This window comes from Ursus maritimus, unplaced genomic scaffold (assembly GCF_017311325.1).
Source record: "Ursus maritimus isolate PB19 unplaced genomic scaffold, ASM1731132v1 scaffold_4, whole genome shotgun sequence".
NCBI lineage: Eukaryota > Metazoa > Chordata > Mammalia > Carnivora > Ursidae > Ursus > Ursus maritimus.
The window spans coordinates 46,355,928-46,377,580 of record NW_024426552.1 but is presented as its reverse complement, the minus strand read 5'-3'; the positions used below and the strand labels follow the sequence as shown (position 1 = coordinate 46,377,580).

The following is a 21,653-nucleotide window of genomic DNA, read 5'->3' as shown; positions in this document are numbered from 1 at the left end:
AAGCGTACCTGAGGTGAAATTTCTTGGTATTTTCAATGTCCTGCATTAAATCCCACTATTTTTATTTTTTTAAAGATTTTATTTATTTATTTGAGAGAGAGAGCACAAGGGGGTGGTGCAGAGTGAGGAGAAGGAGACTCCCTGTTGAGCAGGGAGCCTGATGTGGGACTCAATCCCAGGACCCCAGGATCATGACCTGAGCTGAAGGCAGACGCTTAACTGACTAAGCCACCCAGGTGCCCAAATCCCACTGTTTTTATCTTGACAAGATAGTATTCTGGATCCTAAATCTCTCCATTTAGTATAATTATTTTTATTAATATTGATTAATAATTATTAATTAATTGTTAAATTAATTGGCCTATATATCTTTTTTTGGTTTTGTTTCTGGAGAACGCTGAATAATACAGGAGCCACGTCACAACAGGCACCATGCATTTTCCAGCTGAGACGCATAATCCCCAGAAAGCTTAATAATAGTGTATGATACTCAAGGAGTTTGTGATCGAGTTAGAGAACAGGCATATAAGCACATCAAAGACAATAATGCAGAAGTCACTAGTTGGTAAATTATTTACTCCTCTGGTGTTTACTCTACATTCCTACCTGAGGAATATTGGAATGAATGACAAAAAGACCAGTTAAGGAAACTTGCCAACCCGTGTGGGGCCATAAAACAGCATAAACGTATTAACCAAGCCAAGTTATCATCAGGTTTCTCAATAAGGTGACTCTATTTTATAGCTGGTAATACAGCTTGGGAGAGATAATATTTTCATTCCTGGCATTTGCCATATTATGTTCAGCATCCATTTTGCAGTTCAAATACATGCCTTATTTTCAAGCCTAAAACATTAAGCTTAAAACTGATGTTAAGTGTAAGTGCAAGTTAAGGTCACGGATGTATTAGGTTGTTTTTTTTTAATTTTAACGTTTTTTAAAAATTAAGATTTTAAAAACTAACCCAAACTCTACCTCTAACGATGTTTGTCGTCTGACTCGATCTTTTAGGACGTGAACCTGGTAGTCTTATGCGTTGTGTTGCCACGCTCTGCCACTAGAGGGTAGCATCATTGCTATTGTCTTTTCCGCTGTTTATTACACAGTATATCCAGTACTTAGCCATTCATCCAGTCTAATCCTCACTGTGATTGTATTTGGAAGTGAGGCCTTTGGAAGGTAATCAGATAATCAGAGAGGGGCCCTCATGCTGGGATCAATTTCCTTATAAAGAAGATACTGGAGGGAGACAATCTGTCTCTGCACATGAGGATACAAGACAGTTTGCAAACCAGTAAGGCCTTCGCCAAATACCAGGTCTGCTGGTGCCTTGATCTTAGACTTCCCACCCTCCAGAACTGTAAGAAATAAATGTTTGCTGTTCACACCACGCAGTCCATGGTGCTCTGTTATAGCAGCCCAAACTGACTAAGAAAATGTCTGACCAGATATTTGAACAGAAGCCATGTGGGGAGCAGGGATGGGGGCAGATGGTCTTTAGAATGAGGCAGGTCCATCTAAGAAGGAACTGAGCTATTCACCCTGCAGTCATGTAACCTCTAAAGTGGAAAGAGCCCCAACTTTTGGTATCAGAAGACTTGCGTTCCTTCATGGGCTCAGCCACTAATTGACTGCATGATCTTGGACAAATCACTAACTCTCTGGCCTCCAAGTCCTCACCTACAGACAACCTTTTAAGACCTCTTTCCTCTAAATAATATCTTCCTTTGGTTTTTCTCTCTTTATTATGTTGCTATAGCTCACTTTGCAATGCTACAAGCTGAGGAGGGTTCCTTAGGAGTTACAGTAGAGACAAAAGAAGTATGGCTGCTGCCGGTGGGCCAGGCCAGGCTGGGAGTAGGAAAGCAGGCGCGGGCTCCCCCGTGCCCGGATCCCACCGCGCCCGCAGCGTGGCCCAGTCCATGGTGGTCGTACTGGTCGGCCAGGGTGGAAACCGGATGGACTGCTGCTTCTGGGATCTGGCACTAAGGGAGCATGCTGAGGCCAACCAGAAAGAATTTATAATGAGGCAATAAACAGCTTCTTCAGAAATGATGATACCAGAGTGGTTGGTGATGGTGGCAGTGTTTCCTAGAGGAAAATTTATTTTTTGAAAGCACCAGCTGTCTTGATCAACATGGAGGAAGGGGTAATAAATGAAATTCTGCAGGGCCCATTGAGAGATGTGTTTGATAGCAAGCAGCTCATCACCGATATTTCTGGCTCAGGGAATAATTGGGCTACGGGTCACAAAGTTTTTGGCAGTCTTTATGAAGAACAGATTTCAGAGAAAATCAGAAAGTTGGCAGAGCCCTGTGATTGTTTGCAGTGTTGTTGTTTTTTTATTACACATTCCATGGGAGGGGGAACAGGATCTGGACTTGAAACATTTCTCTTAAAAGAGCTTGAGGGTGAATTCTCAGAACTCTACAGATTCATGGCTCTAATTTATGCTTCTGAAGAGGATGATCTCATAACCTTGTCTTATATTAGCACCTTGGCAGTGAAGGGTCTTCATGAGTGTGCACACTGTGTATTCCCACTGACAACTAATCTTTATTTGACATCATTAGCAGGATTGACCTCATGGTGAATTCCGGAAAGCTGGGTACAACGATAAAGCCAAAGAGTCTGGTTACTTCAAGTGCCAGGGTTTTTTGAAAAGTGGCACCAGAAGCCCTTCGATGCAATGAATACCACTGTGGCAAATTTGCTGCTGAACCAGGCTTGAAGGGTCCCTTAATATGGACCTTAATGAAACCAGCATGAATTTAGTGCCTTTTCCTCAACTGCGTTATCTCGAGTCAAGCCTAACACCTCTATATACACTGGCAGATGTTAACATTCCTACCCGAAGGCTCGATTAGATGTTTTCGGATGCCTTCAGTAAAGATCAACAACTCATTCAGGCTGACTCCATAATCTCTACCTTGCCTGTGCCTTTCTGGTTAAAAGAAATGTACCGGTTTCAGACCTTCACAGAAATATTGAACGATTAAAACCTTCTGTATGGTTTGTCTCCTGGAATCAGGAAGGCCGGAAAACCAGACTGTGTTCAGTACCTCTTGTGGGCCCTTCCCATTATTAGCTCCAGCAAATAACCCACGCGTGAAGCCGACGTTCACGGAACTGAGAGATTCATGAGTTTCCACAAGAAAAAGGCTCATCCTCACCCAATGGAAAGGCCGGAGGAAAGCTGTTTCATGGAAGCTGTGTCATCTTTATCAGGGCTCACAGAGGAATAGAACCAACTGGATGCCACAAAAAGCATGCCTGTGGAAGATTTCCCTAGACGAAGCATAGCTGTGTAAAAAAGAAACCCCAAAATACAACTTTTACTTTTCTTAATTTCACATTGTTGGTTTTTTTTTTTTTTGTCACTTTACCTTTCTGTTTCAGAACTTTTGTGATTCAGAAAGCCCAATTTGTGCTTTTCCTATTAGACAGCATTTTTGTCTTAAAAAGAGCGGTTTCCGTTTCATCACAATCTGTTGATGATACCAGTGTGTGAAATTAGTGAAGTCCTTGTACTTTAACTTCAAATATTTGTCTTCAGAAAATTCCCCTTCTCTAAAATTGAGAAAACACAGTCCTTCAACATTTTACTTTATTTATAATCTCACATGTAGGCATTTATACAATGATAATCATGTCTTCAATAAAAATCTTATACAGGTATATTTTTATATTTATTTATAATTGATTTTTTCATATTCTGTTTAAATTCTGATTCTTTAAAAGCAAGCATGAGGAGCAGTAGAAGAACACAATATAAATACTTTCATGTAAGACCTTCTAACTTTTCAGGGGTAGGTTTTATTACAACTAATAAGGAGGTCTTATTTCTCCTTTGGGTAACCACTTGTTTGCACTCAAAAGAATCATAATTTATATTTATTTTAACATGCATGTGTATTAAATCATCTTTAAATATAATGCTTTTTATAAAACCACTTGATTTTATAATAATAAATGTCTATGTTTTTAAACACACAAAAAAAGAAGTATGATCGTCTTTAGGGGATTGTAAAATACTAAGAAGGAAGAATTTATGTATAAAGAGAACTACAGCTGGGACGCCTGGGTGGCTTGGTCAGTTAAGCGTCTGCCTTCAGCTCAGGTCATGATCCCAGGGACCTGGAATCGAGCCCCACATCAGGCTCCCTGCTTGGCGAAGAGCCTGCTTCTCCCTCTGCTGCTCTGTCTGCTTGTGCTCTCTCTTTCTCTTTCAAATAAATAAAATCTTTAAAAGAAAAAAGATAACTACAGGACTGGATGGAATATGATCCGATGTCACTCTGTACTTAGTGCTGTGAGTTCACAGGCAGAGAAGAGTGGGATGAAACAGTAGCAAAGAAAGGTTTTGAACTGAGCCTTAAAGAATCTCCAGAGGTCAGAATGCAAGGACCTGGGGAGGTAGGGTAGTTGATACAACATAGATTTGGAAATTAAACGTATTTGGGGGAACAGAAAACAAGTCAGCCTGACTGGTCCAAGGGTTTTGTTGGACAGTCTGACAGCATAACTACATAGTGAATTATGTTCAAGTGAAATGATTTTATTTCAACATGACGCTAATTAACTTAGACCCGATTTGAGAGGCAAGGGAATCCGGGGCAGTTTCTCGTCAGAAGACAGAGTTCCATTTTAAATTGCTAGGCCCCTTGCATACTCGGGTGAGCTTATGTCTATATGTTTTGGAACCTGTATGTATTTTAGCTTCAGACACAAATCCTCAAATAGGGATTATTTGCGTTCCACCCCAAGCTTCTTACTTGAACTCCGTAATCCTCCCTTAGGACATTTGGAAAACAGGCAGAACAGCCCAAGATCATGAGGGTGACCAGGTAAGAGGTGCCTTCTCACTTCTAACATTTCACGTTAGTCATAGCAGTCCCTCCCAAAACACATACACACACTGAACAATGTTCTCCCAGCTTTAAAGCAGTGAAGGCAAAGAAATACTGGCATCTAACCTCAGCTGTTAGTTGGAATTATCTTTAAAAGAAAGTGACCTAGAATTCATTAGACTATCACCTCAATATCTGTAAAAATTGAGGAGTCTTACCCAATAGGAAATATATGGAAAAAAAAAGTGCAGGATAACGTCAAGTTCAGAAGTCTTTATACTCAGAAGGAAATATATTTAAATATCTTTAGAGCTAAAGAATAATGAAATTCCATCAAGTGGCATGACAGCCTGGGCGACTGCGGCAGATTTCCATGAGTAGGTGGAAAAGACAGATAATTTTAAGTATGACTCCAGCTCAGGATGGTGCCTTCCCTGTGCTTTAAAAGGCTGGGAGACAGCTTGTGTGGAGAGTCTGATAGAGTGACCATAAATAACAGGATTCAGCATGTGCCGTTAGGGTCACTGTCAAGAATCCTGTTCCATTCAGTATCTGGGTCCAAGAGCTCAAGGAGCGGACTAGGTATTTCCCAATGCTGCCTATCATAAATAAATCACTTCCTTAACAGTAAGCCTAGTTTATCGTGGAAAGGCTTAGAATTAAGTACAGTAATGTTTAAGAGAATCAAACTCATAATGAGATTTTTGTGTTAAGAAATTATACTTGTGTAGCATTTTAGGTATTTATAATTTTGAAAATAATTTTGTCTATGCTGATTAGTCTTGCAGGTCTAATTTATAAATGTTTAATTGAGTAACAGATTTAGGCTTGTGATTTTCACTAAGTTTACACACTGTAGCAGAAAATTAAAGAACACTTATGCTTTGGGGCCCCTGGGTGGCTCAGTCAGTTGGGCCCCCAACTCTTGATTTCAGCTCAGGTCATGATCTCAGGGTCATGATATTGAACCCTGAATCAGGCTCCGCACTGGATGTGGAATCTGCTTAGGATTCTCTCTCCCTCTCCCTTTGCCTCTCCCTTTCCCCCCCAAAAATTTTTTTCTTAAAAAGGACACTTATGTTTCACCACATTTATAAGTTTAATACATTAGATTTGCAAGAATAACTTAACTTGGGAAGATTTGTCAGTTAATTGAAGTTTCCTTCTTAAGAAGAATATTAAAAATATTTAATTCATAACTACAGTTTAAGATGTTTAAAGGGAAATCTAATTATCTAAATGTAAAATTGTGCCCTAACATCAAAGTCTTCTTAAAATCGCGTGTTTAAACTTACAAGACTCAAAAATAGAATAATAATATTTATAAATTGAACTTAAAATATAAAAAGGATTAAGTTTTCCCATTTTCACTGGTTTAGCCCAGAAACCCAGTCACTCTCATCACCGCACATCTCTTGAAGTCCCTCCTTAAGCTTAAAGCAAAAATCTCCCCTCATTGCCATTTACATGGGGGAAATTCTTTTATTCTAAGTTTGTCCTCGATTCTCTCAACCTCCTCTATCTGGAATTCATTCGCATTAGACAGAATATAGAATTTCTGGATCTATTCTCCATGTCTACAAACCTTTCTTTCATGGTTTTTTTATCTACTGACTCCTTGAACTTGGGGAGAATTCTTCACTTCTCAGCTTTTATTTTCATTGTTCTTAGTCCCCAGTGACTCCTGCACCACCTTATGAACCCACATCCCAAACACAACCAATATCATCTCCATTAACGAGCCCTGGAGTGATAAAATGAGGAGGAGTACATCACACCCCACCTCCTATTTCAACAATGAGCTGAAAGGTAATGTAGCCAGAAGCTGCACTGTGCATTTCTCAAGCAAAGGAGAGTGAAAGTTACAGAGATCACTGAGAAGTTAGTGTCACATCAAGAGCCAATGTTGATACTGGGCTGAGTTATGTAAAAGAGTTTCTTTACTTTGTTTATGGCAAATGAAGCATGAGATACCCACAAAGGAAGTTTGACAAAGGCTCAGGAATTGAGACCCCAAGATTTTGGAAGGGTTGAGATAAAATACAAATATAAATAAGGAAGGTTACCCTCTCCCACTCCTTCCTTGGTGAAGGCTTCCATAAAGTTACAACAATGGTGTTCAAATGTATTGTTCATTTCAGGGACTAGAGGTAGATAGCCCCAGACTGTGGCCTTAGACCTGAACCAAATATTCCCCCGCTGAGAACTCACTGAGTTGTATCTCTCTTGCATTCTTTTGGTCCAGAGACTGGAGGAAAGGATGTTTCTGCTCTCTCATAAAGACTGCCGGAATATTCACACTTACATCAGTTTTCAAAGTTCCAACCTTACTCTGGCTTTGGCTCATTGTTCTGAGAGTCCCCACTCAGGCCTACATACCAGCAATGCCATCTTCATGAATGGCATGTGTGTGAAACACAAACTTGCCAGTTATAGAAGCTTACTGGACTAGAAAAGATATAGGACATGCATGGAACAGAATGCCATAATCACACGCTGACACCACATGCATGTGGGCATTTCATACACCAGAAGTGTACTCAGGTTTATCGTATTATTCAAAATAAGTGTTTAGGCACCCACATCAGTTCTTTCCGACCCTTAAATTAAAAAAATGAACGTGTCCAGTTCTTTGGCCTAAAGAATCTACTCACCTCCTCCCTCTCCAGTATCACTGTGATAATACCAGACTGGGACAGACTTCCGGATTTGTCAGTGCTTCTAGAATGCCATGGAGCTTCAGGATTTAATTGCCCACATTTCACCTCCAGCTGCCCATGAGGGTCCTTCCTGTCTTCTATATTCAATCAGCCCTCAAGGATTCTGAAAGCCTTCCTTACCTTTGCTATCATGGCAGGGACTGGCCTTTCTGACTAACATTGTATTAAATCAGCTGTCGTTGGCTTCACTTTCTCTCAGAGATTCTAGATTCATAAGACGTGACAGCCAGAAAGTGCCTCATCCAGTTCAATTCCCTTACTTTAGAGAGGACATGGTGATTGCTAAAGTCCTAGAGGCTGGTTAATTGTAGAGACAGAATTAGAAATAAGATCTCCTGACTCTCCACTAAGGGCTACTTAGTGCAAGACAAGTAAGAGCTCTGACTTTTTACACAGGTAATCCATAAAATACTCTTCCTTATTTTAACCCCTCCACTATTTCAGCAGAGGGGACAGTATGGAGGCCATGCTATGGTGTAGTGATGACTTTTTACTTTAGAGATAACATCATAACTCCCCCTTCCCAATTCCTCATGGCTTTGCATCCATGTGTCCTAGGGATCATTTCTCTGTCTTCTCTAAAAGACTGCACAACTCAGGATGACTGCTGGCTGGCTTTTCTCAGGGGACAACTCAGGTACTACAGAAGGAGATGTCTCACAAAAAGGAGTTTGTCACACTGCTCCTTCTTCATGATGCAAGGGTGAGGTGCAGTTGAATTAAAGAAACATATGGGTGAAACCATATGATAATTGTCTTTCTCTGATTGACTTACTTCGCTCAGCATAATACCCTCCAGTTCCATCCACATTGACATAAATGGTAAGTATTCATCCTTTCTGATGGCTGAGTAATATTCCATTGTGTATATATACCACATTTTCTTTATCTATTCATCTGTTGATGGACATCTCAGCTCTTTCCACAGTTTGGCTATCGTGGACATTGCTGCTAAAAACAGCACAGAGGATCATAGGGGAAGGGAGGGGAAAACTGAATGAGAAGTCGTCAGAGAGGAAGACAAACCACGAGAGACTCTGAACTATAGGTAACAAACTGAGGGTTGCTGGAGGGGAGGCAGGTGGGGGTAACTGGATGATGGGCATTAAGGAGGGCATGTGATGTGATGAGCACAGGGTGTTATATGCAACTGATGAGTTATTGAACTCTACATCTGAAACCAATGTATTATATGTTAACTAATTGAATTTAAATTAAAAAAAGAAAGAAAACAATGAGAATGTACCAAAAAAAAAAAAAAAAGACTTGAGGTGTTGCGGTGTCTGTACCAAGGTTCCTGCATTCATTTATTTCTCATTGCAGCAACAAGAGAAACAAGTGTAATTCCATGTTTCATGAGTTACAGTGGTAGTAAGCCCAGGAAGCTTGAGCATATCTATAAGGCAAATAAAACATTTTTCTTAGCATGGATGTTAACTTTAGATGATCTGGGAATAGTCGCTCCAGGCCCCAAATACCATGACTGATGTGCAAAATGCATTTATCACCCAAAGTACTTACAAACCTAAAAATAAAATATTTGAATTCAAATACTTTAACCAAATTGGAAATACAAACAATATACCAAGAATCATCCTCAGCCGCCTGTTCTCCAAGCAAAAGGTCAAAAAAATAAAACCATAAACAAAAATAACCCAAAAAAGAGAGGCTCATCCAGAAAGACTAAATGCCCATCAAAATCACATCTCTTCTTCAGATTCTTGTTCTCGTTCAGCATTTTTCAGGAGTCCAACTTCTGAGGGGCAGAACCTCTGAAGTCGAGATTTAACCAACCTGAGGAGAATGAAAGGCAACTCATGTTACGCCATTTAATAAAAACTCAGAACAATGTGTATCTATAATACAACAAACTCCAAATTATCTGTGCAAATGGGAGAGGCAATCCAAAAAAGGAAGTCACTTTTATTTGGTTTTGGAGCTACCTGAAAACTTTTTGTGGATTAAAGCAGGGTGTAAGTAAACAGATGTAACACAGTTTTTAAATGTATAACATGATTATTTAATTAGGCATCAGAAAATGCCTAATTATGCATAGCTTTGATCATTTCTAAAACAAACAAGAGAATCTCTGGTCTGCAGCAAGCCCAGATGAAACCAAGCTCAGCCGAGAACTTTTGCATCAAGTCCACATCTGGCTACATCACTTTCAACTCAGCATTAACTCCTTCAATATACAACTGAGTAGTATCAATAACAACCATTGCCTCATCAAGATCAAGGAGACCAATCAAAATAATTTGCCTTGATTCTTAATTGACTACTGATGTTGCTCCCAATGTCCTCAGCTCTTCAAGGCACTGTTCTCATGAAGGACTAATTTCTTTAAATAAGTTAAATGTTGGGACAGTGTTTGTGTCATTTTTTAGATTCACACAGGTATCTCTACATTGCATAACCTCAATACATGGTAAATAAAATGGATTAAATGTCCATTAATTAGATTCATTCCTGATGGCTCTGTGGAAAATAAAACAAACACATGGCTACTTATTACAAATTAATTGTTAGCAGAGACCCTAGCGACTTTTCCTGTTTCCCACTCTTCCTTTCTGGGTTGTGTCTGCTGTTGTTACAAGCTACCACGCTGAGGCATGTTCAGGCTCTCTGCCCCCTGACGTCCTCAGTATTGGCACATGCATCAGTGGGCACTGGAGACAGATTAAATGCTGGAATGATAAAGAGGAAGTGCAAATAGTTGCTAGTTCCCGGAATGATGTTAGTCCAGAATACTAAGGTTAGGATGTGTCTGAGGTTTTGCTCCCATAAGTTTTCTTCGATTAGTAAGAGAAAGAGCAGAACTGAGACTCTGGGTGTACTTTCAGAGTCTATCTGGAAATCAAACTTCCAGAAGGCAAACCATCATATTCCTGGAATTTGGTCATTTCTATTTTGTTCTTCGAAATAAGTTACCTGAATTATTGCTTAGGGAACCAACCTGAAAGTGGGCATATTTCTCTACCCATAGAGAGGGGCTTTTGAAATAGTTCTATGAATAGTGGTGTTTAAATAGGAAATACAGAGCATCTAATAAAATTTCCAAACATATAAGTCTCTCCTATGAGTTGTCATTTCAGAACTGTAGGTATGGGGCTGAATGAGGTAATCTTTGAACCATTATTCTGGAAAGTTATGGGGCTGAATGAGGCAATCTTTGAACTATTATTCTGGAAAGCTGGGAAGTACAACTTCATTTTTCTGAGATTTGGCTGGTTGTAGTTCCATAACCCAGTTCTGTTTCCATGGTGATCTTTGCACTTTGTCAAACAAATTCCAATATAATGTCCTGAAAATCCATCACTGGTGACTGAATTACAAACTATTCCAACCAAACCCTGAAAAAACGGATTGTCAAAACTCCTTATGATTATAGAACTGAATTAGCCAGCCATGTGACCTCACTGAAAGTTACTGGATCTTCATGATATTTTTTAAGTTATTGCTTAAGTTTATATCAACATACCTCACAACATGAGCTCTTGTTCTTATATTTCCAAGAGCACTATGAGAGCAAGACTGAAAAGCATGTGAAACATGATTTCCAAACAAATAAAGCCCATATTCATGTAACTCTGAAGCAGATCTATTAAAACAGTAAATGTGTTTATTGAGTACCTGCTATATGTTTGACGGCATGCCAAGACCTGTGCAAAATATGAAAAGGGTATTTTCTTCAAGGTGGTACAATGGAGCTAGCAGATAAGGCCGATGTGAACTGAGTAAAGATAGATCGCAGTTGTTAAAATGGGTAGTAGTGACTAAAGTCCTGTACAAACTCATGAAGGGAGATGAGGGCTAGAATTGTCACAGAAGTTTTCACAGAAGAGACTGGCATTTAATTTGGATATGCCAGGTAAGGGGACTGAGTGGTCAAAAAGGTAAAGGCTGAAAAATTCAACATGGACTTTCTGGTTTCCAGAAAACTGTAAGTGGTTAAGAGAGGTCGGAAGCTTTTTGAAACAGGAAGAGACAGTAGTCTTCTTTTGGCACTGGAAGGGAGCTGACATGAGCCAGAGAGGCTCCTTGAATGTTGCCATTATTCTTGGAGGCTGCCCAGCCCTTAAGGAGATGAGGCCCAGATGTCAGCCTAGAACAACAGAGGAAGAAGCCAAATTTCACTCAATGGCAGAGCCAGTCTTAACAGCCATGTGCATGCTTTGGAGGAATTAAATAGGACTAATAGAAATCAGTCAACGAGAAGCTAGAATCTCCCAGTACCCAAAGCACTTAGACCTCTAGAAGCACTTAGACCTCTAGAAGATCAAAGTAAGCTGACCCAAAGCCAGCAGAGACATCTGGAGCTAGACAAGGAAATGGTTCTCTTACTTAGAGACCCAGCACCAAAGCTGCATCAGCAGTGAAGCTCAAAGAAGCACAAAGCAAGAGAGGTGACCTGGGAGAGAAGAGTAGAATGCTAGTTTTTGAAGAGGTTGAGACCCCATTGGGCCTAGAAACATCTACCACATTTTAGGAATCTAGAGAACCTACTAGATGTATACTGCCCAATATGGTAGTCACTATGGATATACAGATATCTAAATTAATTAAAATTAATGTGGCACTAGGCACATGTCAAGTGCTCAACAACCACATAGTCAAATAGCTCATGGCCACCCAAATGAAGACCGCAGATATAGAACATTTAGGTCAGTGCTGAAGTCTGAAGAATTAAGTGTGGAGTCTGCATGCCTAGTAGTTGGGACCAGCCAGACCCATTGTGTTTTGGTATTAGCTACCTTAAAGACAGACACCATGTTCAGCTCTTTCTATACCTTTTCATCCTTCAACCTGAAACTTAATTCTCACCTGCGAGGAAGCCTCCTCTGGGCTCCAATAGTGCTTTGTTCTACTATTTCCACCTATTGCCCTGTATTTAAATTGTCTATCTCTCCCCCTTAGGGCCTATACCTTATGCATTTTGTGATACAGAAGAAGGAGGAGGAGGAGAACAAGAAAAATAACAAAAAGAACAAGAACAACAAGAACTGTGCCCTTATTATGTCCGAAACAATTTAAATACACATCTCATTCAGGTACTATTATTATGTCCATTTTGTAAACAATAAAACTGAGACTTAATGTGGTTACATAATTTGCTCAAAGTCATACAGCTGATAGGTAGCAGAGCTAGAAATATGTGTTTTATCAATCTGTTATATTGCTCTTCATCCATTGTGAAACATTGCATTGGGGTCTAAAAACATGATTTTCAACTGAATCTTACTTTTAGAAATACTAGAGCAAATGTCAAATTAATCATGTACTTAAATTTAATGGGAGACATAAATGTTGGTCAAAAAAATGACACCAAGCTTGTGAATTGCTATGACTGATGTACATGTGGGCAAGTAGAAGGCTCACTGCAGGTATGGAGAGGACAGTCTGGAAAAGGAGACAGCATATACAAAGATATGATGGCACAGAAAAGTGTGTTGAAGGGTGACACATAGGTCTGAGACACAGTTGAGTGAGTCTAACTTTAAACAAGCATTTATTCTTTCAAGGAGGACTTCCTGGGTTTGCAGATAATTTTCTACTACATTACCCTGTCTTGTGGAATACAAAGGAATGAAGTCCGCCTTTGAATTTAAAGTTCAATACTTTCAAGTCTTGATGATCATATACCAGGAAATAGAACTTACATGAAGAAAAAAATCACTAACTTACCAAGCGACAAAGGCATAAATCATTCCGATGATGATGAGGTTTAATGCATAATGCCAACAAAAGCATATGGTAAGAAACATAATGTTGTCATGATCCATTGCATCCCATGCAGGACCTCCACTGGGGGGATAAAGGACAAAACCAATCTGTAATTTAAAAACAAAAAGCACATGTTAAAATAATCAGCCACATTCCCAAAGATAGTACATTTCAAAATGTTTGGTTCTAAGATTAATCTTAACTAAGGTAACTCCAATTATCTGAGATGATACAGATAAGACATCAGGTCTTATTGCCTGCTTTAGTAATACAGATAGAATCTACCAGGCCATATTTTTGAAAAAAAAAAAATGTTAAGGACATTTAAAGAACAATTTTCGGGGCACCTGGGTGTCTCAGTTGTTAAGCATCTGCCTTCAGCTCAGGGCGTGATCCCAGAGTCCTGGGATCGAGCCCCACATCAGGCTCCTCTGATGGGAACCTGCTTCTTCCTCTCCCACGCCCCCTGCCTGTGTTCCCTCTCTCACTGGCTGTCTGTCAAATAAATAAATAAAATCATTAAAAAAAAAAAAGAGCAATTTTCAAAATATGAATAGTAATCATCTCTGTGGATTAGTGGACTTTCAGGGAATGTACCATGTTTCTAAGTTGTGCAGTCTCACCCAGTTATTTCAAAATTAGAGTATAAAGAGGTTTTAAAATAAATAAATGCTCACAGCTAACATTATATTCAATGATCAAAGACTGAGAGCTCTTCCCCTAAGATCAGCAATAAGAGGAGGGTTCACCACTTCAATTCAACATTATACTAGGAATTTCTAGCCAAAAATTAGTCAAGTAAAATAAAGGGCATCCAGATTCTAAAGGAAGAAATGAAAATATCTATATTCACAGATGACATAATCTTATATATAGAAAACCCTAAAGAATATACACACACAAAAAAAACTATTAGAGATAATAAATGAATTCAGCATACTTGCAGGACACAAAATCAACACACAAATTCAGTTGTATTTCTATACACGTGCAATGAACAACCCAAAAATTAAATTAAGAAAACAATGTTACTTACAATAGCATTGAAAAAATTGAAATACTTAGGAATATATTTCATCAAGGAGGTTCAAGACTTGTACACTGAAAACTACAAAGCATTGTTGAAAGAAATCAAAGACCTAAATAAATGGAAATACATCTCATGTTCATGGACTGGGTGATTTAATATTGTTAAGATGGCAATAACACCCAAAGCAATCTACAAATTCAGTGCAATCTCTATCAAAATCCCAATGGTCATCACCCAGTTACCCCACCCCCTACCAACCTCCCCTTCCACAACCCTCAGAGGGCACATGATGTGATGAGCACTGTGTGATATATGCAACTGATGAATCATTGTAAAAACAAAAAACAAAAAAAACCCAATGGTCTTTTTTTACAGAAATGGAAAACTGATCCTCAAAATCATATGGAATTACCAGGAACCCAGAATAGCCAAAACAACCTCAAAAAATAAAAACAAAGTTATAAGACACAAGCTTACTGATTTCAAAAATTACTACAAAAACTGCAGTAATTAAAATAGTGTGGTATTGACATAATGATAGAAATGTGGATTGATGAAATAGAATTGAGAGTCTAGAAATAAATCTATATGTTTGTAGAAAGTTCATTTTTGACAAGAGTGCCAAGGCCATTCAATGGGTAAATAGTAGTCTCTTCAGCAAATGGTGCTGGGACAACTGGATATCCACATGCAAAAGAATGGATTTGGACCCTTACCTCACACCCCATACAAAAATTAACTCAAAACAAATCAAAGACTAAATATAAAACTAAAACCATAATACTCTTAAAAGAAAACATATGGGGAAAGCTTCATGCCCTGGGATTGGGGATGACCTCTTAGATACTACACCAAAAGTACAATTAATCAAAGAAAAAAATAGATAAATTGGACTTCAACAAAATTAAAACCTTTCGTACATCAAAGGACACTATCAAGAAAAAGGGAGCTCACAGCATGGGATAAAGTACTGCTGTGTCATATATCTGGTAAGGAATTAATACCTAGAATGTATAAAGACCTCCTAAAACTCAACAACTAAAAGACAAAAAAATAAATATTTTTAAATGAACAAAGGAGTTGAAGATACATTCCTCCAAAGAAGGTATACAAATGGTAAATAAACTCATGAAAAGATGATGAACATTGTTACTTATTAGAGAAATGCAAATCAAAACCACAAGAAGATACCACTTCACACCCACTAGGATGTAAAAATAATAAATAACAAGTGTTAGTAAGAATATGGAGAAATTGGAATCCTTGCAAATTGCTGGTAGGAATATAAAATGGTGCAGTCACTGTGGAAAACAACTGGACAGTTTCTCAAAAACTCAAATGCAGCATTAATTATCACATGATCTGGCAATGCCATTCCTAAGTATATACCCAAAAGAACTAAAAACAAGTATTCAAACAAAAACTCATAAACAAATGTTCATAGCAGCATTATTAACAATAGTCAAAAGTTGAAAACAACCCAAATGTCTGTCAACTGATGATGAATAAACAAAATGTGGTATATCGATACAATGGGATATTGAACCATAAAGTCAGGATGCACTACTATGTGGCACAACATAGATGAATCTTGTAAACATTATGTTAAGGGAAAGAAGGCAGACACAAAAGGTCACATATTGTATGATTCTGTTTACATGAAATATCCAGAAGAGGTTAATTCATAGAAACAAAAAGCAAATTAATGGTTATCAGGGGCTAGTTGGAGAGTGAAAGAGAATGATTGCTTCAGGGTTCCAGGGTTTCCTTCTGGCGTGAAGAAAATGTTTCAGAACTGAATAGCAGTGATAGTTGCACAATACTGTGAATATACTTAAATGGCACTGAATTATATACTCTAAAACAGTATATTCTGTTATGGAAATTTTATCCTAACAAAAAACAAGATGATAGAGAGAGAGAGAGAGAGAGAGATGGACAAATGATGGACAAATGGGGGGATGGGGACATGGGGGATGGACATATGTCAGGTCTCTAGAAATAAATGAAGTATAATACCAAGATAATTACATGGATAATTGTATGAATGTCCACCATGTATTGGCTAACTATATGTCAGTTACAGTGCTTGAGAGTTTTCCTTACAATGGCCCTTAAATGATGTATTATTATCTCATTTTAATGTATTATTGTCTTCATCATCCAGATAAGAAAATTGAGTGGTTTCATAATTTGTCTGGGATCACACATCTAATAAATGAAATCTTACAAGAACAACAACAAAAAAAAAAGCATTTAGTCCACAGCATTGAGTGAAACGTTAATTCCATTTCTGTTTGAAATTTCAAATAACCTGAGTAAATTAGGAAAAAACGACTTGGGCCTTAATCACTTGTTCCCATTTCCCGTTCTAAAGAATTCCCTTTAGTTGGAAAGAGCACTACCGTTTGTACCACCCAGTACATGCATCACTAGGAGTGGGGCATCTTAACCTCATTCATGCACATAAACTTCACAATAATTCTCAGTTCTCATAATAACCCCAAGAATAAGATATCATTATCCCCATTCTTCTCATGCTCTCCTTTTGCAGCAACTCATGAAAGGTGACAAAGAAATTGTGTCAAGTAGGTATCTTTTAGGGAGAGTTGAGTGTAATGAATTGTGGACCAGCTCCCCATTTCCTACCAACTGGTCCCACCAATGTCCTTCCAATGCCATCTTCCCATCTATCCCTGCTTGGGGAATGATTTGCTACAGCTCCCAGAGGTAAGGGTTAGAGTTGTTGTGGGTTATATTGTGTGCCTCCAAAAGGATATGTTGATGTCCTAACTCTTGGTGCCTGTGAATTTGACCTTATTTGGAAATAAGGTCTTTGCAGATGTCATCAACTTAAGGTGAGGTCATAGTGGATTAGAATTGGCCAGGGGCCCATTTCCCATAGGTTAGAGTTTGAATTTCCTCGTGTTTTACGTCTTATTCTCCAATCACTTATTTCAACACTACTAGCCTTAAACAAGTGTTTGATCTACCGTATCAGACCTCAGACCATTACTGCTTAGTTGGGTCTTTTTGACATCTTTGAATGAACTTTTATCTTTGTTAAAGGCAAGACAAGGCTGCATTTTACTTTGGGCTCAGCAATCTGGGAAGTCATGGGAGGAGTCCCCGGGGCAATTAGTGGGGGTGGGTGATGCAGCAGAAGTTACTGTTCAAAGTAATGGGAAGCAAAGACAGCAGAAGCATCTTCCTCCTCCCTTGATGGTCTCTGCCTCAACTCTGATAATCATGGGAAGGAACTTGGAAATGACAAAGTGCAAAAATGAGCTTTAGAAATATTCTCCCCCAGGCGTACCTGGGTGGCTCAGTCGGTTAAGCATCCGACTCTTGATTTCAGCTCAAGTCGTGATCTCAAGATTGTGAGATTGAGCCTTCCATCCCACCCCCCCCCCACCTCCAGGGCTCTGTGCTCAGTGGGGAATCTGCTTGAGATTCTCTCTCTCCCACTCCGTCTCCACCTGCCCCTTCCCCCCATTCACACATTCTCTCTCTCTCTCTCTTCCTCTCTCTCAAATAAATAAAAAGAAAGAAAGATTGATTTTCCCACATTGAGTCTCAGAGAAGCCATGATTCATGGATTGAATGGGCCTGAAGGGTATCTTTTTCTTTTTTAAATTGCATGGTAGGGATAGGTTTTTGTAGAGAGCAAAATGGAGTCTCTCATGTCAAGCAGGAGCTAGGAGATATTGCAGGGACAAGCATCAGCTGATACCCCAGAACTGATAATGAGCAGAACCAGAGGAGTTCTGCAGTTACCCAAAACCAATTAATTCCCTTTAAAAAGGGAAGCATTTTGGCAGCAAACTGCCCAACTTTTCATAGCTGACCCCCCTTCATGTCTGACCTCTTAAAAAAGGCAACTGCTGTGGAAGGCTCTGCTCAGCTGATCCCCGAACAGAACAGAGATCCTTCACTGCTTGAACATCAGAAGCACTAAGTGCAGAGAGCGGACCCGGACCAGACCGAGACCTTATCTTAACTGCGCACCCACAGACTGATAGCGCGTTTACATGGTGAACTTCCTACACCCTTCTGTTATCTTGCTCGTTGTATGGTTTGTCTTCTGCCCTGCTTTGGGTGCTGCGTAAGAAGCCAAGTTTAACCACATGGTGAAATGTCACTGAGTCTGGAATCCTGAACCTGCTTTATCATTGTGATTTAACTTGGCTTTATGATTGAATACAGCTGACACTGTGGAAAGACACAACTCAAGTGCACTCCTTCATCGCGTGCTCATGACAGTTTTTGAGAAAACATATCTGACTGTAATGAGGTTTGGGAAAGAAACTATTTTTATAGGTTGGGAGCGTAGTTCCCTCTATGTTTGCCTATTATGAGTTATAAAAAAAATGGCCAATCTGAACATTTGCCTCATACATTTTGCATCTCCTTATTTATGGTTCCAAGAGTCTAGGTGTGCTAATCTGTGTACATATTGTTTATGCACTAGTATTAACCACCTGTGGACAAGTAGAGAAGAAAAAAAATACGATGAAAAGCACATCATAATGTCATATCAGCTTAAGACAGAGTTTTGGCCATTAACATTCATATACCACACATAGCATCGAAATAAAAACAAAATAAATTCACCTACGTCTCTAGACATTTTTGTTTCGCAGGAATCTGAGGGTGGGGAGAGGTACTACAGTTAAACCTTCATTTCCTGCCAGTGTGTGTGTTTGCAATGGTATTAAATGTTCATTTTTCTTCTTATTTAGTCTGGCCACCAGGTAAAAAAAGAAACTAGTCTAGACATACTGATAGATGGAAAAGATTTTTTAAATAGTCACAGATTTATGCCCAAAGATTTTTAACCTCATAGCGCTTTCCTAGAAAAGCTTTTGGTAAAATATGAAAACATTATTTCTCCGCCAAAAGGGACAACATTAGGTCAACCTATTCTCACTTCTGACAGCCCATGCTTCTTCCCTCAGATTCTTAATCGATCATTAATTATTAATGGAACACTAATTAGTTTGCAAATCCCTGCAATAACCTCATCCCAAGTTCTTGCCTTCTGGTGATGCAACGTCTCCTCGAAGAAGTCACCCCCTATTGAACCCCGTTCACCGTTCATCTCAGACTTTCCTTACATCTATATGAGCATATTGGATTATGATTTACCAGTCTCTATGAAACATAAGTTCACTAATTGGAATACATGTTTTTGACAACACGCCACGGTTAGGTAGTAAACAGGGTAAAATGGAAAGAGCCTGGGACTTGGGGTCAGACAGACCCACATTTAGATCCTAGTTTCATTACTGTATGAATCTGGGATAGTCATGTGGTCTCGCTGAGTCCTGTCCGTAAATTTGGGATGACAATACCTAACTTCCAAGTCACTGTGAGGACAAAAGGAAGCAACATGTACGTAATCGTCCTGTAGAGTGGCTGGCACATCATCGTTTCTCAGTAAGTAATCATTTCCTCTCCTTCCTGCCTTTCATATGTTTCTCAAGCTTATCACTCATTAGGCTGTAAACTGCTTTACTATTAGCGCCTGCTGCCCACAAAAAGCAATGGCTCAGAAGGCCTACATTATGGATATTCCGGTGTGTGCTGAAGATGAACACACCCCACTTCCTTCCCGGCGGCTCTGCCAGCACTCCCACCAGGGCTTCTGGGCTACTCAAAGAAACATCACCTCTCCAAGACCCATGTTCTCGCTACAGGCAGCACATCAGAAGGAAGTCTCTGATTCTAGATCAAAATACCCCATGAAAGAGAGGAGAGTGCGATGGAGATACCAGATACATTCACCGGAGGCCCCGACTCACCTGCCAGAACCAGCTCCCCTGAAGCAGGATACAGCTTGTCCGAAGAAGTTCCACGGTGATATTGGTCCGTATGAAGAGCTCCAAGAAGGCAATCAGTCCTGCCACAAAGACGGCCAAGACCAGCAGCTGGTGTACAAAGATGTCCAGCATTTCCCGGCCATGAGTGTGATTGTACATGACAAAAGCTGATAGAGAGGGAAAAAATAGTTTCTCTTTTTCAGTGAAACCAAGGGACATCCACCATTTCTCTCCCTCGCTCTCTCCCTCTCCCTCTCCCCCCCCTCTCTCTTCCACCCCACAGAATTTTACACACACACACACACACACACACACACGTACACACACCAATTTGTCCAAAATATCAAGTGCTCTCTGCTTCCTACAATAATGGAAACTTCTAGCATTTTTGGAGTCATCACTACCTCTTTTTTTTTTTTCAAGACTTTATTTATTTATTTGTCAGAGAGAGAGAGAGCACAGGCAGGGGGTGAAGCAGGCTTCCTGCTGAGCAAGGAGCCCAATGCAGGACTCCCACAGTCCTGGGATCATGACCTAAGCTGAAGGCAGACACTTAAGCGACTGAGCCACTCAGATGTTCCGTCATCACTACCTCTTAGGATAGAGATCTATCACTCCTTTTCCCTGTCTCAACCTTTATTTTCTTGTCTAACATACCATGATGTTTTTGACTAACTATATTTCAAAGCATTTTCTGTGCAGGAGGATGAATAGTAAGTGTAACACCCAAGAGTTACGGTGAATACACAGATGAATGAGACAAATCCTCCCCTTAAGGATTTCGGTCCATTGGAGTAAGCAAATATGTATATATGTAAGCAAATATGTATATATATATATACACACAAATCATAAGAGTGGACTTTGATGGGTATGACAAGATGCTCTGGAAGCTCCCAGAAGTAGTAACTACCTATAGTTTTTAATCCCATGAGCAGATTCCAGCTTTATCTTCAACCTTTTCATGTAGACGAGGAGGAAAAGATGTTCACTCAAAATGGTAACACCCTGAGATACTGAAAATCTTGCTGTTGGTTGTTGATGCCCAACTTTTAGTTAGCCTTTGTTCTCAGGGAGGGGTTGGCAAAAGTCCTTATCTTCAGATGTGGGAAGGAAGGTAGACAGTTAGGAAATGACTATCTCCTGATAAATTGGGGCTTTTGTAGTTCTATAATCAATCAATTCCTTACAAATACAATAAATGAAAACAAATGACTGAACACCTGTTTTCCCTACACAGTAACAGGGACATCAACTGAACAAAAAGTGTTTTTCATTAGTCTCTCAAAAATAGGACCTCCTATTTTTAGTGACTGATTTTTTGACCCTACTTATCAGGTAATGGTGGAGTTTCACTATATCAACATGAAAAAAGCTAGTTAGCAGGTTAGTAGGTTGCTGTGAGTGGTCTCCTTGTTTCAGGACATTCATGCTTCACTACCTTGAGCTCAGTTTCACTTGTTAAAAATGGAAATAATGATTCTCTCCAAGATAACCTAGAGATAAA

General features: G+C 39.4%; 1 protein-coding gene and 1 pseudogene across 1 annotated transcript in view; one reads left to right on the top strand and one right to left on the bottom strand.

The window, feature by feature from the left end:
- Positions 1 to 1,823: 1,823 nt before the first annotated feature.
- Positions 1,824 to 3,311, top strand: LOC103673280 (annotated as a pseudogene).
- A 5,541-nt stretch (positions 3,312 to 8,852) lies between these two features.
- Positions 8,853 to 21,653, bottom strand: part of TMEM45A (transmembrane protein 45A) — a 64,946-nt gene continuing 52,145 nt past the window's right edge. Inside the window, exons 4-6 of the mRNA XM_008702014.2 lie at positions 20,129 to 20,313; positions 13,256 to 13,401; positions 8,853 to 9,364 (exon numbers count right to left, since the gene is read on the bottom strand). Of these exons, the coding sequence (XP_008700236.1) occupies positions 9,271 to 9,364; positions 13,256 to 13,401; positions 20,129 to 20,313 (425 nt within the window). The 3' untranslated portion in view covers positions 8,853 to 9,270. The remainder of the gene's footprint in view (positions 9,365 to 13,255; positions 13,402 to 20,128; positions 20,314 to 21,653) is intronic.